Raw genomic sequence first — 21351 nt, forward strand, 5'->3', positions numbered from 1 at the left:
CAAGTTGTACTTTTGAATGGTACCATTGTTTTTACCATACCGTGTACTGGAAAGCAGGAAAAAATCCAAGTGCTGTGAATTGGTAAAAAAAAGTGTAATTCCACAATTGTTTTTTGTTTTTTTTTATTTACATTTTCACTATATGGTAAAACTGACCTGGCAATATGATTCCCCAGTTCAGTACAAGTATGCAGGTACCAAACATGTATAGATTATTTTTTATTTAAGTGATGAACAAAAATTTCGAAATTTGTAAGAAAAACATTTTTTGAGTCTGTCACCATTTTCCAAGACCTGTAGCGTTTCCATTTTTCAGGATCTGGGACTGGGTGAAGGCCTATTTTCTTGCACCCCGAGCTAATGTTTTTATTGATATCATTTTGGGGTATATACGATGTTTTAATTTCCTCTTATTGCATTTTATTGCAATGTTGCACTGGCTAAAAAAACATAATTCTGGCATTTTGATTTTTTTTACTCGTTATGCTGTTTACCGATCTGATTAATTTATTTTTAATTTTTTTAGAATGGACATTCCTGAATGCAGAGATACCAAACATGTATTTTTTTATTGCTTTTTTTCAATGGGGCAAAAGGGAGGTGATTTGAACTTTTTTTTTTTTCATATTTTTAGAAACTTTTTTTTCCCTTTTAAATGAATTTGATAGTCCCTATAAGTGACTTGAAGTCATGACAACCCATCGCCGCGATCACGTGACAGAAGCACCGATGGGCTGCCGGAATGATGCGCTTCCGACTGGAGCATGTTAAATCCAGCTATCAGAGATTGACAATGGGATTTAACTGGTTAAGAGCCACTGGTGGAGTTTCGATCAACCCGCGCCTGTTAAAGGCAGGTGACAGCCGACTAAGGAACTACTGTAGCCTCTGCCACCACCCTGAAATGAAGTGTCATCAGTGAAATACATTTCAGGGGCTGGTCTAGTTCCTGCTATACTGAGCATGTGTCAGTTATCAATTTTGAAGTATGCTCAGTAGGAACTTGTCACTGTACAATATTCTTTTGAATGTACAGTGACAATGCACTCTCTCACTGGCTCTGATGCGAAGTGACGAGCTGGCAAGAGAGTGCACTGTCAGTGCATAATGTAAGGAGGAATCCCGCCAAGCAGAGACCAGCCCAACCCCCACAAGTGACATCACTTTTACGGGCGGGGCTGATCTCTGCTTTTATTGCAGAGCCTGAGTGGTGCAATTAATCTAAGTTTCCTGCCCCCAGTATTATGCTTAACAGCCTCCATGTTCTTCTGTTTTCAGCGATGCTCCAGTTAGTCTTGTGCAGTTTGTGCCCTGCCGGATTGCTCGAGTGTTTGCTGGTTGAACTGAAAGTCGCTATTAAATGCAAGTCTATGAAAGCCAGAACGAGGATCTCACAGACTTACATTGAGAGCTTAAGTTTTAACCTAGATAAGAAGGAAAATATTCCCAAAACATAACCATATAAATATGTGCAACATAAAGCACTATTCAAGCAGACAAAAAATAAGATGCAAGAAAGAAAACTACTTGAAAAAAATATATAAACAATATAATATTTTAATCAATAACATGATATTTTTGAGACACCAAAATTAGACAAGACTGATTAATAAAACACGAGACTACAAAAATGATACAAGATATAAACCATATAATTAAAAAGAGGAAGCAGAACAGCATAAACAGCACTACTGTTTTGTAGTAGCCGAAAGAAGTATTTTTATAAAGTGCAAGTGCACAATAGAGTTCATTACCTAAATATAATATAAAGTGCGGTGCACTATAAAGTTAATCACTTATAGATATCAAAAAAGATCAGAATAGATCAAGAAAATCTCAAGTGAGCATAAGAGAATTATAATAAGTATTGTACATGCAAGAAAGTAGCGAGTAAATTAAAGCATGTTATAGTTGTGAGATTCTAAGGCATTATATGAGTCAAATTACCGACCTAAATTCATGCTGTGAATGCCGCCACTCACCTCTCACTCAAACGCGCGTTTCACACGTTGCTCCCTGACTGCATTTTATTTATAAATACTTGTTATAGGTGTTTGAGTAAAATTCTATTGTGCACTTGCACTTTATAAATATACTTCTTTCAGCTACTACAAACCAGTAGTGCTGTTTATGCTGTTCTGCTTCCTCTTTTTAATTATGTTTTTTTATCTTTATCAATTTATGTGCTAAGATTTCTCAGTTATTTCTATTTTCTAGAGCAGTAATGCAATTCAGATTTCATATATTTCATGTTTGCATACTTAGCATTACAGAGTGTTACTTTATTTGTTAGTTATATATGGAGATGGCTGCTCTTAGTAAGCACCTGTACACACCAGTTTTCTGATTTGGAAGTGACGGTTAGTCTTTTGATATTTGTATACATAGGCCTTCTGACTGAGCACTCCACCCCTAAGCCTCAGTCGGTTTTAATTACAGCAGGATCTTACCTTCCCATATGTAGACTTTAGCCTCTAGAAGAGGATTCACATTTGGTAGGTTCCTGGCAACGAGAAACGCCTTACCGTGGCTGCTGGATATACATGAATTGGCCAATTTATGAGCTAAGATTTCTCAGTTATTTCTATTTCCTAGAGTAGTAATGCTATTCAAATTTCATACATTTCATGTTTGCATACTTAGCGTTGCAGAGTGCTACTTTATTTGTTAGTCAGAAGTTGCTGTCACAAGATGGTGGCACGGAACCAGAGCGGCGCTGGGAAGAGCTTAAGATGGCAGGTACTAAGTATAATACTAGGGTCACGGAACTTAGATTAGTTGCACCACTCCAGCAATGCAATAAAAAAAAATAAACGCTGGAGTGGTGCTTTAAATTTTAACACACTGGGAGAAAGGGAAGTCACAAAATGTGGTCCATAGTGAGTAAAATTAAAGAAAACCTGTACCATTGTATATGAAGTTTAATCTGTGGACAGTATGGTATAGAGAAGGAGAAGCCGAGAAGAATGATTTATAGGTTTGTGGGAAAGATTCAGTATAAATTGTATTTTGTTCATTCAATTCCATGGTGTTTGTATGTACAGTCATCCAAGAAAGACTGTCAATCACTGAATAGGATCACCCACTGGACTCATGCATACAATACTAACTATTTAATAAATAAAACACAAGATTTACTGAAAATTTTCATACAAAAATGTATATCAATGTGATCAGCTCCTCCTGCTCTATATCATCCTGCCTGCAGACCAGATACATTTTCAACATGACAGGTTCCCTTTAATGAAATTCTCCTTTCAGCATTTTTGAAGAATTATTGAATAATATCATAGCATGAAAAATGTATGCAAGGCTCTTTTTGAATAACCATGTTTTCTTTTGCAAAATGCATCAGTATGCAGGAGGAATCAGATACAGTTAGGAGTATTAGCTGAGTAGTTAACTAGTCTGAGGGAGCTTTCTGTACTGTATACTCAAATACAGTTCGCAACTATTGGGAATACAGCCAACTCCAGAAAACAACAGCTGGTATTGTTATACCATATAAAGTTACTAGTGTATTAGCATGCTGTAGACGTATAGTTTGCATAGTATCAGGAAAAAATATATAATTTACATTTACAACTAGCTTGACAAGGCACCAACATGCATTATTCCTTTGCATAATCTGTTGCATCAAACAATTAATTTCAATGGGAGGCCGTTTTTCTCCATGATAAGAGACTCATGAACATTAGGTTTAACCCTCTGACACCACCATCTTACTTTCCTGCAGGGATTAAGATGACCATGGCGTCACTCCTGACACATAACCACTGAAGGCAGTGATTGCCTATTACATTCAAGTGCAAGTGCTACTTCCTTACTACAGGACTGGTAAACAGAGATGATCAGGGGCCCCAGAGCTGCATCACCGGAGTAGCGGACTTTACCAGATAAGCAATTTGTTATTTTATAGCCATGCTTTAAGTCAACATTTAAAAAATCTTAGACGAATTCAACAGTGAAATGTGGCGGCATGGTGCTGTACATATTGCACAATGCATAATTCTAAATGTGAATTCCAGTTGCTTGATTTCAGATACCATCCATAAATGTCATCTAGCTCTTGCATTAGCCTACCTGGTAATAGCTACAGAATACAATGTTTACAAGTTTCATATCTATTTGAACAAGAAAAAAAATGAATGATGAAAGTGGACCTGCTAACAGGTCAAAAGAGATTAGTATTTGTTCTTAATTTATTACCACTATTCCCCTGAGTATTCAGTTTTTGTTTTTTGCTGTTTTATTTTATTCTGGACTTTTTTATTTAGAGATAATTGTTATGGTCTTTACCAAGGTACATATTGCTCAAAGGTAATAATGCAGAGTAACCTAAGGACACGCCCCAGAGTATCCTGTGAGCCATGCCCCTTGGAATAAACACAAAAACTAGCACTAATTAAAAATGCCCATATTTATGGAACTGTATGGTGAAATAAAAAAAATTAAATACTTAAGTGAGCAGCATATATATTAAAATAAAAAACTGGACATGTCTGAAATGGTGACAGGTCCTTTTTAATAGTAGGAGTTAGACAATGCAAATTATAAATTAAGTAAATAAAGTAAATAAGGTTAATACTCATAACTAGGCCAGTGCGTACGCTGTAAATGCAATTTTTGGAAAACAACATTGTTGACGCTAGCAATATTCACAAAAATAATGTATTAATGTTCACTTCTGACTTCTAATGTATGGTACCCACAAGTGGGTCTATGGACAAATCAATACAATAGGCATTTTACAATAAATCATTCAGGTTATTTACGTGCTAAAACACCATGCACTATAAAGAAGCCTAAAAATAATAACAGCTTGTTCTTTATACCAGGAGAAAGTAGGACACTATATTCATCGGGGAAAACTTGGTATATTAGAATATACTATTTTCACCTCAAAAACCCGCATTCATTCCTAACACACTGACTAGATTTGGGAATGGTTAATGCAAATCCTGTGCAAAAAAAACCTTGAGAAAATAATATCTGCTTGAAAAATAAAACACTTATCATAGTAATTTATCATTGAGATATACACTATATGGAGATAATGGAAAACTCCTCTTAATCATTTTCATTTCCAGTCCCATTGGACATGTGTATAAAATCCAGCCCCTAGCCATACAGTCTGCCTTTACAGACATTTGTTAAAGAATGGGTCGTTCAAAAAAAACAGTTAACTGAATTCTAGTAAGGTACTGTAATAGGATGCCACTATTGTAACAAATCTAAAGCATTTAGGAACTACAGCAACTAAGCCACGAAGTAGCAGACCATATATATTTACAGAGTGATGTTGCCGAGAACCGAGGTGCACAGTACATAAAATTCACCAGCGCTCTATTAACTTATTAAGTGCAGTGTTCCAAAAATTCTCTGGCACGAACATTAGCTTCATGGCATGGATTTCCATGGCTGAGCAGCTGCATGAAAGCTTTGCATCACCAAGCACCATGCTAAGTGTACAGCTCACTGCCGCTGGACTCTAAATCAGTGGAAACATTTTTCCGTAGTATCGAGCCAAGTTTCTCTATCTGGTAGTCTAATGAACAAATCTGGGATTGGCAATTGTCAAGAGAATGTTACTTGCCTGACGGCACTGTGATTGCTGTAAAGTTTGGTGCAGGAGGGATAATGCTAGGGGTTGTTTTTCAGGTGTTCAGCCAAGCCTTTTAGTTCCAGGGAAGGGATAGTTTAATTCTTCAGTATGCCAAGACATTTTGAACAATTAGGCTATGTGCACACAAAGCGATTTTAATGCATTTTTGCGGCGTATTTTCGCTGCGAAAACGCCATGAAAACAGATTAAAATCGCTTGTAATAGGTCTGCCATTTACTGCAATGCAAATGCGCATGAGCTGTGCACATCATTAGGAAATTTCCTCTGCGAATTCGCATTGCGATAAAATTCGCAGCAAGACCCATTCTAGTGCAATTTCGCTGCGAAATCGCCGCCATTGACTTGCATTGGAATCGCATAAGATCCGGTTGCATGGGTTTATGTTGTGTGATCAACTTCAAGCACTTTTCCAAGTGATGCTAAAATCGTTTGGAAAAACGCTTGACAAAAGCATGCGAAATCGCATGCTAAAAACGCTTGACAAACGCTTGTCCCTGGCAGGAAAAACGCATGTAAAATCCACATGTACAATCCACATGTAAAATGCACATGGGTTTTTTCTGCCAGGGAGATGCAGAAACGCTCAGGAAAAATCTGGAGCATTTCTGCATCGTGGACACATAGCCTTAAATGCTTCCCACTTTGTGTGAACAATTTGGGGTAGGCCCTTTCATGTTCCAGTTTGTCAGTGCCCAAGTGCATAGACCAAGGTCCATAATGGCATGGTTAGGTGAATTTGATATGGAAGAAGGTGACAGCCTGCTCAGTGTCCTGACCTCAACTCCATTGAACATATTTGGGATGCACTTGAATTGAGATCACAAGCTAAGTCTTCTCATCCAACATCAGTGTCAAAATTTCCCACAGACAGACTTCAAAAATATCACAAAAAGTACTTGTAAGTTTAATGTGTAGGTTTCCCAACACTTTTGCCCATTTAGAGCAGTGTTTCCCAAACTCCAGTCCTCACGGCCCCCAACAGATCATGTGTTCAGGATTTCCTTGGAATTAGTATCAACACATGAGAAATGACTCTCTCACTTGTGCAATACTAAGAAAATCCTGAAAACATGAACTGTTGGGGTCCGTGAAGATCGAAGCTTGGTAAACACTGACTTAGAGTATGTCATATATAATAATAATATTGCCTCTGTATATGTTGTTATATTTACCTGTGGCAGTGTAATGTAATGCCTGAGTACATATGCCAATATATTCACCATTTATACCTAAAATAATGCAACGCCATTTCCAAAAAAGTTGGGACGCTCTTTAAAATGTAAAGAAATCAAGAATGTAATTATTTGGAATTCTCTTTTATAGCTGTATTTTTTCACAAAAGACTATAGAACATATATCAAAAGTTGAAAGTTAGACATTTTTCCATTTTATTTGAAAAAAAAACAGTTTAAAAATTGATGGCAGCAACATATCTCAAAAAAGATTTGACAAAACTTAACAAGAGGGTGGAAAAGTAAATGATACCTATGAAAAACAGCTAGAGAGTCAATTTTGAACTAAGTCACGTGTATAAAAAGAGCATGCTTAGAGAGGCAGAGTCTCTCAGAAACAAAGATGGTTAGAGGTTCACCACTAGTGTGAACAACTATGTCTAAAAATTGTGGAACAATTTTAGAAAATGTTCCTTTATATAAAAGTACAGAGATCTTTAATATCCTAGTACAGTACAGTACAAAATATCATCAAAATATTCAGAGATTCTGTAGAAATTCATGTGCACAAGTGACAAGGTCAACAGTCAATATTGAATGCTTGTGATCTATCAGCCTTCAGGCGGTACTGCATTAAAAATAGGCATGATTCAGTCATGCAAATCACTGCACGGGCTCAGGAATACTTCCAGAAATCATGGTGAACACAGTTTGCTGTGCAATCCACAAATTAGTTGAAGCTCTATCATGTAAAGAAGAAGCCATATATTAACACAATCCAGAAACATTGCCATCTCTTCTGGACCAAAGCTCATTTTAAAATTGACTTAGGAACAATGGAAAACTGTTCAGTGTACAGTTGAAAAGCCTGCATCTGTGAAGGTATGGGGGTTTAATTAGCGCCTATGGCATGGACACCTTACACATCTTGAAATCTTGAAAGGCACTATCATTGTTGAGCATTATATAGAAGTTTTAGAACAACAAATGCGCCCATTCAGACATCTATTTCAGAAAAAGCCTTGCATATTACAGCAAGACAATGCTATACCATATACAGCATCCATCACTACAACATGGCTTCACAAAAGAGTAGTTCGAGTGATGAACTGGCCTGTATACAGTCCAGACCTTTCACCAAAGAAAACATTTGGCACATTATGAAATGAAAAATCCAACAACAGACAAGAATGGGACAACTTTCCTTTCCCAAAACTCCAGCAATTCATCTCCTCACTTTCTAGTCATTTACAGACTGTTGTAAAAAGATGGATGTTACCCAATAGTAGACATGATCCTGTTCCGCCTCTTTTGAGATGTGCTGCCATCAATTTCAAAATGTGTTCATTTTTTTTAAATTAAATGGAAAAATGTCTAACTTTCAACTTCTGATCTGTGTTCTATGTTCTGTTGTGAATAAAATAAGGCTATAAGAGATTTCAATTCATCGCATTCTTGTTGTCTTTACATTTTCACACAGCGTCCCAACTTTTTGGGAATTGGGGTTGAAGCTCAAGTAATGCATTCACTGTACTGAATACATTACATAAATCTTTTGGTTGCAGTTACTGCTAAAATATAGTGCAACTTGTTAGGGGGCACAGTTAATCTTTCACAATTGTGATATGTGTGAGAAATCATTTTGTTCTCTAAAATAAATATTGTGATAAAAGTCTTACATTGCCTCCATTTTCCTAGGTCTACTGTTTCATTTTCTTCAAGAAGGAGCATTATTTTATTGTGCATGATCTCTCATAGCTATTTTAAATACAATCTGTATTTATTAAAGCAATCCTCACCCTGAGTGCAATCGCCCTATATGGTGCCCTACATTTACCTTTCCTGTACTGTGGGATAATAAAAGCAGAAGAGGCGTAGTTAAGACTTACCACTGCTCTCCTCGTGCCATCTTTGATGCAGGAGGAAAGGATCGCCGATCTGAGCAGAGGAGGTAAAGGTAGGCGAATGGTTGGCACCAGTTAAGTTCATTATACATGAGAAATGTGTCACTTTTCAGTATTTGATTAGATAAACATTTCTTCTCTCTTTTCTACATCCAGAAATTGCTGACTCACAGTAAAAATATATTATAAATCTGAGCTTTAAAGTTTTCATTCAGGATACTTAGAATTCATGTAGTATCATTAAAGCCAACCATAATTTTTGACATTTCTACTCAATAGAGGAACATTTAGTAAACTAATTGATACTATAATGTTAATTGAACCCAGACACGATCATGTGATTTAAACAGTGGGATAATTAGCCGTTACTGTGCTCTGAATTAATGTTTGAAGAACATAAATTGATCAGACACATCAACCTTTTTCTGTCCTTTTGAATGAACTGCATGGGGCAATGGTTGCCTCAGGGTAAAGCTTGCTCTGAGTCATGAAATGTTTTCCCAGTAAAGTTCCATGATATTATAAAATACAGACACTATGTATCATTGTTATTTTCTGTATTAGTATAGAGTTGTGTTTCTCAATTCTGTGAATTTAATACTGGAGAGATGGGAGTTATTGGCCCCATAGGTCCTTTCTCTCTCCACCTTTATTCTCTCTCAACTTCTAATTTTCTCTGAAAAGCCATCTCAGAAGACGGTAGAGCACTGTACTTCTGTGGAGTGCGAGAAGTGCAGCTGAAGAACTGGGTGAATACAGTGTCTGGAAAGGAAATTCTGTTCAGAATAACTCACAAAAAATATATTGCAGGAATAGAGTTCCTCAAAACGACAGCTGAAAAATGAAAATGGAAGGGAGAAGGTGAATTTTTTGCTTATTACTAAAATTCCATTTTCAGCTTGTGGCTCAATAATGATTCTAAGAGGCTATGCAAGGAAGTGAAATCTATATATTGCAGTTAGAGATGCAGCAATAGGAACTGAACGCATACTTTATTACTGACAAGGGGGTGGTAAAACCAAATTATTCAGGAGAGATTATTGAATATTCACACATGGCACATTTCTTTTAAAGGAAACTAGTCATCAGGAAATTAGATCCCTATCTAAAGGCATGTTTGTTTAAGGTTTTTTACATGCATACATTTCTTGTAGTATTTAGTTTGGAAATTGTTGAGAAATTCATTTCTGAAGTTTTAGTGGAAAGTGCAGTGGGTGGAGACTGCACAGCCCGCTCTCATGCCTGTTTCATTTTTCAATAACAGATGACCCAGTAACATATTAATTGGGGACTTGAGGCACAAAGGTACATTTGAAAAGTCACCAATGAGAGACCACTCCAAACTAACTATAGAAACAGGAGAAACCGGAATATAATGGTACAAACAAGTAATATTTTATTATTAAAATAGTACACTACATATAACATTTAAAATATGTGAACAGGATACAAACAACAGGTATGGCAACCATGGGTCAAAAACAGTTAATGATACCTCCCAAGGAAAAAAAAATATACAAAGTGAAGAACAAAATATAATCCCTAGGGGAAAATAGAAAGCCAAAATCCTGGGCAGTATTTTGGGGTATCAAGTGGTACAGAGATAATTACATGTCAGTGGCTAGCCCAAAGAAATTGATGCAGTACCATACCTTACACCCACTACTCCCACTATCAGCAAAACATACAGTAGGGAAAAAAATATTTAGTCAGCCACCAATTGTGCAAGTTGTAACTGTGCACTGTAATTGACATCATAGGTAGACCTCAACTATGAGAGACAAAATGAGAAAACAAATCCTGAAAATCACACTGTCTGGTTTGGAAAGAATTTTTTTTTCAAATTTTGGTTGAAAATATGTATTTGGTCAATTACAAAAGTTCATCTCAATACTTGTTGTATATCCTTTGTTGGCAATGACAGAGGTCAAACATTTTCTGTAAGTCTTCACAAGGTTGGCACACACTGTTGCTGGTATGTTGGCCTATTCCTCAATGCAGATCTCCTCTAGAGCAGTAATGTTTTGGGGCTGTCGCTGGGCAACACGGACTTTCAACTCCCTCCAAAGGTTTTCTATAGCGTTTAGATCTAGAGACTGGCTAGGCCACTCCAGGACCTTGAAATGCTTCTTACGAAGCCACTCCTTCGTTGCCCTGGCGGTGTGCTTGGGAACATTGTCATGCTGAAAGACCCAGCCACGTTTCATCTTCAATGCCCTTGCTGATGGAAGGAGGTTTGCACTCAAAATCTCATGATACATGGCTCCATTTATTTTTTCATGTACACGGATCAGTCGTCCTGGTCCCTTGACAGAGAAACAGCCCCAAAGCATGATGTTGCCACCCCCATGCTTCACAGTAGGTATGGTGTTCTTACGCTTCCAAACACACCGAGTTGTGTTTCTACCAAACAGTTCTACTTTGGTTTCATCTGACCATATGACATTCTCCCAATACTCTTCTGGATCATCCAAATGCTCCCTAGCAAACTTCAGATGGGCCAGGACATGTAATGGCTTAAGCAGCGGGACACGTCTGGCACTGCAGGATCTGAGTCACTGGCGGTGTAGTGTGTTACTGATGGTAGCCTGTGTAACGTTGGTCCCAGCTCTCTGCAGGACATTCACTAGATCCCCCGGTGTGGTTCTGGGATTTTTGCTCACCGTTCTTGAGATCATTTTGACCCCACGGGGTGAGATCTTGTGTGGAGCCCCAGATCGAGGGAGATTAGCAGTGGTCTTGTATGTCTTCCATTTTCTAATTATTGCTCCCACAGTAGATTTATTCACACCAAGCTGCTAGCCTATTGCAGATTCAGTCTTCCCAGCCTGGGGCGAGGCTACAATTTTGTTTCTGGTGTCCTTCGACAGCTCTTTGGTCTTCACCATAGTGGAGTTTGGAGTGTGACTGTTTGAGGTTGCAGACAGATGTCTTTTATACTGATAAGTTCAAACAGGTGTCAGTACTACAGGTAATGTGTGGAGGACAGAGGAGACTCTTAAAGAAGAAGTTACAGGTCTGTGAGAGCCAGAAATCTTGCTTGTTTGTAATTGATCAAACACTTATTTTCCACCAAAATTTAAAAAAAAAATTCTTTCCAAATCAGACAATGTGATTTTCAGGATTTGTTTTCTCATTTTGTCTCTCATAGTTGAGGTCTACGTATGATGTCAATTACAGGCCTCTCTCATCTTTTTAAGTGGGAGAACTTGCACAATTGGTGGCTGACTAAATACTTTTTCCCACCACTGTATATAAATGGGTGCAGCAAATCTTCCCTGGGTATGGTTGGTGGCTCAGGCTGACAGTAAAGTTACCCCCAACTGTTTTCTCAAGGGGAAGTAGTGTAAAGGATGCCTAACAAGACGTTTTGTACTCATTGTAACTGGTCTCACGGTATTCCATGTGACCTCTGGCTATCCAATGGAACTGCTGAAACGGTGCATGCGCCCACACCAGCCACCTCACTCGTTCACCCCCTGGTCTTCAAGTTCAAGCCGTGCATGTGCGTTACCATGAGTATAAAAGGTCCTGTTAGGCACCCTTTATACAACTTCCCCTTGAGAAAACAGTGAATGTAACAATGTGAAACGCACATCGGGGATAGATTTGTTTCGGTTACAGTCAACCTGAGCCACCTGCATACCTGGGTGAGATATTCTGTACCCATTTATATATATTTTACTGATAGTGGATGTAAGGTATGGTACTGCATCAATTTCTTTGGGATAGCCATTGACATGTAATTATCTCTGTACCACTTGATACCCCAAAATACTGCCCAGGATTTTGGCTTTCTACTTTCCCCTAAGCATTATATTTTGTTCATCACTTTATATATATATTTTTTCCTTGGGATGTATCATTAACTTTACTCGACCCATGGCTGCCATACCTGTTGTTTGTGTACTGTTTACATATTTAAAATGTTATATGTAGTGTACTGTTTTAATAATAAAATATTATTTGTTTGTACCATTATACTCCGGTTTCTCCTGTTTCTACTGTTTAATTTTTCGCCTGCCACCGGCATACAGTCTTTGACTAATAGGTCAGTCATCTCTTTACCACTGTCCAAGATTCAGCACAAGTGCTGTCTCATCGGAGAGTGTGGTGCACAAGCAGATTGTTAAAGGGAGCTGGTCTTTCAATCTGGACATGAGCCACCTCCTCTGAAGAGAAGACTCCAGGCAATGATTCTGCGCAGGTGCAAAATCATCACCCTGGGTCATCTCAAGAGAGATGGTGGAGCATTTGTAGATCACTAGACTGGCTCCGGCAACGTCATCAGGTGCTTACTGCACTTGCGCCACCCCATATGATGAGACAAACCCAGGCAATGATTCAGTGCTTGCACAGAATCTCGGGCAGGTGAATAGAGAAATGTGACCTGTCAGTCAAAGACTGAATGCCCATGGTGGGTGGGGAGAAAGGGAGACAAGTATGAGAGAGGGAAGTGCAGTGTCCAGCTGTACTTCTGATTAAAACATCAGAGATGGATTTCTCCAAACTAATTCTCCAATTCTAATTTCCAGACTAAATACTACAAGAAAGGTTTATATTTAATAAGCATTAAAGGCCTAATTAGGGGGACTTAGGGGTCTAATTTCTTGATGACAGGTTCCCTTTAATAGATGCCTGCACCATCTCTATTCATCTGATTGAGGCTTGCAGAAATCCAAATGCTTTCCGTGAAAACAATTTCTACAATAAAGCTGCCGCATGTGTATATACCTTATCAGAGAAATGGCACAATACAGAGCATTGTTGTTTCACAGGGAATTCATTTACTAAAACAGACATGCTGAGAGCTGGTAGGCCATTTCAAAATGCAAATACGACTCACAATGAATTTTGCAACTTTTGTGTTGAAAGTTTTCTGTCATACAGGAGATGATAGATTTCCTCTATAGTCTGGAGTATTTATCAAGGGAACGCTAAACTATGTATTCAGTGTTTTCTCTGTTAAATTCAATTAGCCAAATTGCAGTTCAAATTTAGCTTTATTATGTCCTTCACATTGTCAGATATTGTAAAACTCTAGTGTCTGATTAGGGGTGGTAATGTGTCAATACAAAAAAGAAGGGGAACAAATGTTTAGAGATTAATCATATATTTTATCGATATCCTATCAATGACTGTGCTAGGAAAATTCATCTAAACTCTTTACAGTGATGCAGAATAGTATGCCATCTATGGAAAGAGATCCTTTGTACCCTTTTAAGACACATTATAGAAATGGATTTCTCTATCTATTAACATAGCAAAACCTGTTGACAGATTTATTTTATCTGAGGTCAGCATTAGGTAGGGGTTAAAACACAGAATTCAATGATATGTCACATGTCAAACTGTGTGCTGTAATGTACTTAAACTGAAGGTTTTATCACCTTGTGATTATCATTGTCCAGACTACAAAAGTGCTTGAGCCTTGGTCCAACTCCGTCCCTTTCTGTGATAAGCACCTCACTGTCTATACACAATGTACCTAGTGTAGGTGGGGCTAGCTTTCTCAGCTCTGCTGCATTGCTAAATCTAAAAGCTCTTGTGTCAGAACAGCTGCACCCCTTGATCTAAGTGATACAATGTTGGATTCAGCCTCTTTTTGCCTACATCAGGCTGCTCTCATATGATGTAGCAAAAACCTGCTGTCAGATTCCCTTTAATCATTGGAATGGTTATTGTGTATTATTACATTTTAGGGAGGTCTAAGGAGTAACACTTCTCCTTGTGGAGAGTAACATACCGGCTCTGGCATACCAAGGGTAAGGAGGCTTATTCGCCATGCAATGCTCCTCTGGGAAATTTAATATGCAAATTGCCTCTTCAGAGAGGACTTAGCTATAGAGTGCCACCTGTTGGAAGCAGCAATCCTACAAGTTACTATTGACCCTTTAACAAGTCTTGCAATATGACCAGAGTCCAGTGCCTCTCACCTAGCCAAATCAGTTCTCATACTTTGCACTGACTAGGGCCAATAGCCTGAAACGCCGTGTTTACAAATTGAGATCCTAATTTGGCTTTTATCCTAAGTCATATTGCACGACTCGTTAAAGGGTCTATAGTAACTTGTAGGATTGCTGCTTCCAACAGGTGTCGCTATAGAGTTCAAGTCCTCTTCCTCTCTGAAGAGGCAATTTGCATACACTTTAATGCTAAGTCATTGAAGGAGAAATATGAGGGCATTTGCAGCCTATTATGGAAGTAATAGTTGAATAATTGTGGTCCCAGCAGCCAATCCTTCAGATAAAGAAGGTTGATTAGATGGGACAAACTTTTTCAGTAATAAAATTTTAACTCTATGGTCATAAAAATTCTACATTACTTACAAGGGCTTTCCCTGACTGCAGTTTATTTTAACAAATATAAACTGTGCTTTACTCACTTTCCCCTGAACCATCGCTGAGTCTTCGTCATTGCTTCCAATGTCTGTTATGTGGAGCTGATGTTATGTCAACGGCACTGCAGCCAATCAGCGACCTCATTGGTACTTATGCCATTGATTCAGGCAGAGCTGCAAAGCTCACTTATTGGCTGCAGTGTTGTCGACGTTACGACAAGGCTGCAAACAATACCCGACATTGTGAGCAGCTGCAGGGACACAGTGCTGGAGCTTAGAAAGGGTGAATAAAGCACAGTTTGCTTCTCCAAAGTAAACTGCAGCCGAGGAAAAGAGGTTTTCTAAAACCGGAAAATCTCTGTAACCTTTATCACCGTTTCTTAACAATTTTTCAAATCTTCCCTGCATATTGGACTAGTTTATTATTCAATTACATTCTCATGGGTGCCATAAAAATTCAACCATACCTGGTGGGGTAAAAGACTCCACCAGGGGAGAGCGTTTCTTTGATATGTGTTCCAATACATGGCACTGAGCAATTGAAGACTTGTACAGTCAACAACTTGAGTTTATTATAGTCACAAATTCCAATTGAAATAATTACATTTAGTGGTTTGTGATGAATGTTCAGCAAATACTAATGAGAATAGAGTAATCAGAAATCTAATATTCCTGGCATAATTTTAATTTGCATAGATTTAGCTGATTTTATTACATCACACACTTTAAGTTAAGAATCCATTTCTTTCATACAAGTTGTATAAGATCACTGGCAATTAAATGACCAAGGTTTCATTTAATGACCAAAAGGAAAGTACGCCAGCAGCAGCTTAATGATTAAATGTATGAAAAAAGAAGCTGCGCAAATGTGCAGAACTGTATTACTGTTCTTTCCATAAAACCGTCTCCGGTAGTACAATCAACTTAATACATTGTCAAGAAACTTTAATTAAAAAAATTCTGAATAATTATTATCTATGATGTTTTATTTTTATTCAGAGTTGGACCCTGGCAGAAAATGCCAGTGATGCATATAACAACGTAAAAGCAGTTTTGGTTACCAGCCTTTCCAGCTATATGATGCTTAGCTAAACCACTTACACTTTCCCATAATAAAATCTTCACACTTTACTGCTATTACAGAAATACAATTGGATTTTTCAAGTATCACCAGATGCTTGTCAGCTGAGCCTTAGCTCTTCATGTAAGTGCTTCTGGCACAATATCTAATCAGTTTTATTTAATCAATATGCCATCCAGCTGTTCCGATTCCACTAAATATAATTTAGGATTTAATCAAATAATGCAAGACTTATATTTCCACGTCTTATTCTTTAACTTCTCAATTGCTTTAATTTCATAAATTGCTTTACACAAAAGCATTTTTGGTGGGAAATAAGAATGTATTGATTTATTTTGTTACATAATAGCAAAAGCTTAATTAAAATAATTGTCAAGCTAATTTTTTTTTTTTACCAAACTGTTATACATATGACTGTATCAAAAAAAAGTTAGTTGATAATATTGTAAAACATTAAAACTGGAAGTGTTGCATTGTAAAATATTTGAGGGTGGAGATATCGGATGAAGGACGCACCCACAAGAGCAGATGTAATCGAATGGAAAAATTACCAGAAAATTTCCAGAAGAATAAAATAAAATCTTATTTAAAAACACAATGTGTTTCGCCTGTATCCTGCCTTCTTCAGGTGTCTGGATACATCCGAAACAATGTTGTGTTTTTAAATAAAATTTTCCTTTATTTTATTCTGCTGGCATTTTTGTGAGGTAATGTTTACATTTGATTACATCTGCCATCGTGTGAGCGCCCTTCACCTGGTATTTCCACCCTCATTACGCACTGCCAGAACTCCCTCTGACAAATTTCCATCAGCACACCATGTCGGCTGCATCTATTGGATTTATTTCATGCATTCTTAGGAATTCTTAGGAATTGTGCCCAAATATGCACAACTCCATCAGATGAGCAAATTCCCAGCTTTTGATTTTAATCTCTCTTTTTTAAACTTACTACACTCAGAAAGCGCCATATTCTCTCCTTTTTTACTTAAGGGAACTCCACTATTGGTATATTTTAAAATAGTTGACATGTTATGAAAAAGATTGGTATAACTTACATAATCATCATAGGTCTCAATGGTAGGTGGTGGTGCTCTAAAGCCAGGTGCAGCTGGAACTCCCCTTGCCCGTGCTACAGCAACACCACGAGCTACTGGTGGTAGTGGCAATGCTCCTCGTGATACTGGGGAACTTCTGGGTACTGGTGTGCCACGTCCGGGCAGAGGATGTGGAATGGCTCCTCCCCGATTCCTAAAGCAGAACACAAGAATGAAGTTCATATTGATGACTACCCCCTATTCAAATATGGTTTCCCTTTCTTGTTTCCCTTCCCCCCACTTTGAACAGATGCACATCATCTGGATACTCAAGGCTACATAGTACTCAATGGCAAATTTTGTATTTTTTTGAGGAATAAAAAAAGATAGATAATTAGATATACATAGTATTCTAGTAATATGTTTTCCTATACCAGCAATATAAACAAAGTGTTCCATTTATTTGCCTTTATTAGATTTTAACCGTAGTATACTATCTGTAAACTTCACTATTATTTCGTACCAGAGTTTATATAAAATAAAAATTTGAATGCTGCAAAAAAAACATAAATAAAGGTATTAGAATCATTTCTGACTAGGGAAACACTCCAGGCAGAATTATACACTATGTTATTTTGTGCTGTGGCTGAAGGGGCAATGACTGAAACAGGTGAAAAAAAGAGTTCTGAGAGTAAGCTTACATTTGTGGAAAGTGTTGTGTGGTGGAGAATTATATAGACGGAGAATTACATAGACATAAAAATAAGAGTGTACAAAATACAGCACATATATTTGGGACTGTAGACACAGAGGGTGTCAAGGTTTGGAAATTTGATAGTCAATAAACCTCTCCTAAAATATAGTGTAGAATATATGGCATACAATTATGCATTTTTTTTTCTCATGGACTTCTCACTGAACCTGAGAAGCTATATTACAAGAAACAAGTGGACAAATACAAATCTACTTAGTCATGGAGATTTTTCTGCAATTTTCTCTTAAGGATAAGTTGCTTTTCAACCTGAAGATAAGGGATGAATAGCTTGTACTTAGGGCTCATGCAGACGTCTGTTCAACATGGTCCGAGCAAGGATCGCAATGCAAACCCTGGCCACGGGATCCCAACCTCATATTATTCTAAGGTCACAAGACCTGCGGCCAGTCTGTGCATTGTGGTCCAGCCTCTGACCACGGACGTCTGCATGAGCCCTTATAGACCATCATAATCGATTAAAGAATCAATGTTGTACACACCACTATATTTTTGAACATTGTATCACTATTTATATTTAGTATTTAATAAACCTTTTCACATTATGACTTAACTTTAGATTCTGCAGATTGTGTAAGTGCTTGTATGAACCCATTGATGATTGTTAAAGTTTACAAATTCAATGTGGGGCAATAAAGCCATATCCTCAGTGCAATAAACCAGTCAATGACTTGAAAAAAATCATTAACAATAGTAGCCTAGTGTAGCAACTTGGTACAGGGGCTGTATACAAATGGAATTTGATTTAGTTTTCTATAGCATCCAAATGATGCACATCCAATGTGCCTATATGACCCATACAATGTGCCCACGCTCCCAGCTAATGTTATGGTGCTGACTGAATTCCTCACCTGCCAACGGTGGTTGCAACCAATCTTATTCCTCTACCTCTTGCTACTTTTCCACGACTGGACTCTTCAGAGCCATTTAAATAAGACAGCTCTCTTAACTGTTCTTGTCTTATTTCATCATTATAATCCTACAGAAAAACAAAATAGACCACTAAATGTTTGATACTAAGGCATAATTCAACACAACAGTATTTTGGCAAAAAATAAACAAACAATTGTGTAAAATATAACTGTCACAGTTTTGATGGTCAAAATTTTTAAAAAAGTGATTTAAGAGACAACAATGTGAAAGCCTTATTGGGAACTTGTCACCTTGAAAAGTTATATTTACCTGCACATATACTGTACATTCATGGACAAAAGTTTTGAGACTGACACAAATTTGTTTTTTCACAAAGTTTGCTTCTTAAGTATTTTTAGGTGTTTTAGTCAGATGTTTCTATGCTTATTAAAGTACAATTATAAGCATCTAAAACATTTTAATCTTGTATTGACAATTACACCAAATTTTGGCAAATACTCGATATTTACAAAGTCGACCCTTATATATCAAGACTTCTGCAATTTGCCCTGACATGCTGGACATCATCCTGACTGATGACTACACATTTTTGCCTCCTAATCACAGCTTGGAGTTTATCACAATTTCTACTTTTTTTGATTGTCCACTCACTTTTTGAGGATTAACTACAGGCTTTCAAAAGGATTGACATTTGAGGAGTTTCCAGGCCATGGAAAATTTAAATGTTAAGTTTACTGAGCCACTTAGCTATTTCTTTTGTCTTGTGACAAAAAGCTCCATCATGCTGAAAAGATCATTGTTCATCAGAAAATTGCTCCTGGATCGTTGACAGAAATTACTCTTGGAGGATGTTTAGATACATTCTTTATTCACGACAGTGTATTTAGGCAAAATTGTAATGAAAAGCATCCCCACACAGGAATGGTCTCAAGATGCTTTAAAGTTGCTTGTAGTGCTCACCTTTTCTTCTCCGAACAATCATTCTTCCAGATGTCAGAAAATGTCTGATTGGGGCTTTCCGGCCACTTTACTGAAAATTTGGCTAGTGGAAGAAAATGAATGTATTTCCTCCTGAGACCTGCCAATTAGAGTTATTTCTCACAGCACCACTCACTACAATGTGACTGTTGGCTGCAGGAATGTCCTGGCACTTTAATTGACAGCTTGCTGTACACTGATACACTGAAGATAATTGTAAGTGCAAGGGCCATTCATCATCTGTCTTATTGTGCTTTTTTGGATGGGGTGATTAACAATACCCGGCTTTTGTATTGTACAGTACAAATTTTTTAGGTAGGTGTGAAAAGAATGATGCAAAGTAAATTAAAGCAATATTTGGTGTGACTACCCTTTCCTTCCAAAACTGCAATTCTTCTCGGCACACTTGCACACAGTTTTTGAAGGAGCTCAGCAGGTCCTATAATAATAATGATTTTTATTTCTATAGCGCCAACATATTCCACAGCACTTTACAATTAAATAGGGACGTATACAGATGATAAAAACAATACAATGTAACACATTTCAACAGTTACAGGAGGAGTGACGGCCCTGCTCGTAAGCTTACAATCTACAAGGAAATAGCTGGACACAATAGGTAGAACGTGCTTGTTATGTATGATCCAGCCATCATTATAATAAATGAGGGTTTTCAAATTAAGCTGCATGATCCGGTCATTAGCCAGGATCGGTCTGAGTGCAGTTACAATGTTAAACATGGACACTGCACCGCTGCCATCCGTGTGCCGTATGTGTTTTTCACGGACCCCCATAGACTTGGCTATTTTCATCCATGTTGGCAGAAAAAAATGGACATGTCTCTGTGTGTTTTGCAGAGACACACGGTCCGTGAAAAAAATTGGATATGTGAACAGCAGCATAGATTATAATGGGTACATGTTGTATTTGTGAAAAAAATAGATACAACATGTACATTCAACACGTACGTGTAAATGAGGCCCAAGGCAAGGTTTAATAGGAGTAGCAAGATGGCAGCCATGTGCATTATTGCTAGCCCCTCTCATACTATTTATAATGTGTTAGCAATAAGAACTGATTAGCCTGACAAAAATGTACATCGCACAGCGGGAATTGGCCACTGAGCCACAATGTACATTTTCATTGGTGGTTGGGAACTAGTTATACAAAGTAAAGGAAAAAATATTTATACTCATATTAAATATATGTCATTATAGGTGGTTAATATATGGTGCAAAGAGAGAAAGGATACGTCAAGTGAATCTTATGAAATTCTAGGAGAGTATAGGTCTTGACTATGTTATATGTGATAGTTCAAGGTTACAACTTACAAGTCATTATGTAAGCATTTTAGCATGACTATAAATAGTGAAGTCTATCCATTATTGAGGTCTAGTAGATACTTTGCGTATGCCAATAGTTTGTAAGGCATTGCATTTTAACTAAATCAATTTAACAATGAATGGGTTTCAGCAAGTATACAAGCAATGTCAGCAGTTTGTGTAGTATTCCGAGTCATGAATATTTTCTCATAATGGATACATTATGTCCAACTCCATAAATCATGTA

General features: G+C 37.5%; 1 protein-coding gene across 3 annotated transcripts in view; it reads right to left on the reverse strand.

Moving 5' to 3' along the window:
- Nucleotides 1–21351, reverse strand: part of KHDRBS2 (KH RNA binding domain containing, signal transduction associated 2) — a 600196-nt gene that overhangs the window by 187956 nt on the left and 390889 nt on the right. For all 3 annotated transcript variants that reach the window (XM_073675481.1, XM_073675483.1, XM_073675482.1), the window contains exons 5-6: nt 18783–18910; nt 17181–17373 (exon numbers count right to left, since the gene is read on the reverse strand). In XM_073675481.1, the coding sequence (XP_073531582.1) occupies nt 17181–17373; nt 18783–18910 (321 nt within the window). The remainder of the gene's footprint in view (nt 1–17180; nt 17374–18782; nt 18911–21351) is intronic.

Source organism: Phyllobates terribilis, unplaced genomic scaffold (assembly GCF_046119375.1).
Source record: "Phyllobates terribilis strain yellow unplaced genomic scaffold, ASM4611937v1 Scaffold_3__8_contigs__length_932513732, whole genome shotgun sequence".
NCBI lineage: Eukaryota > Metazoa > Chordata > Amphibia > Anura > Dendrobatidae > Phyllobates > Phyllobates terribilis.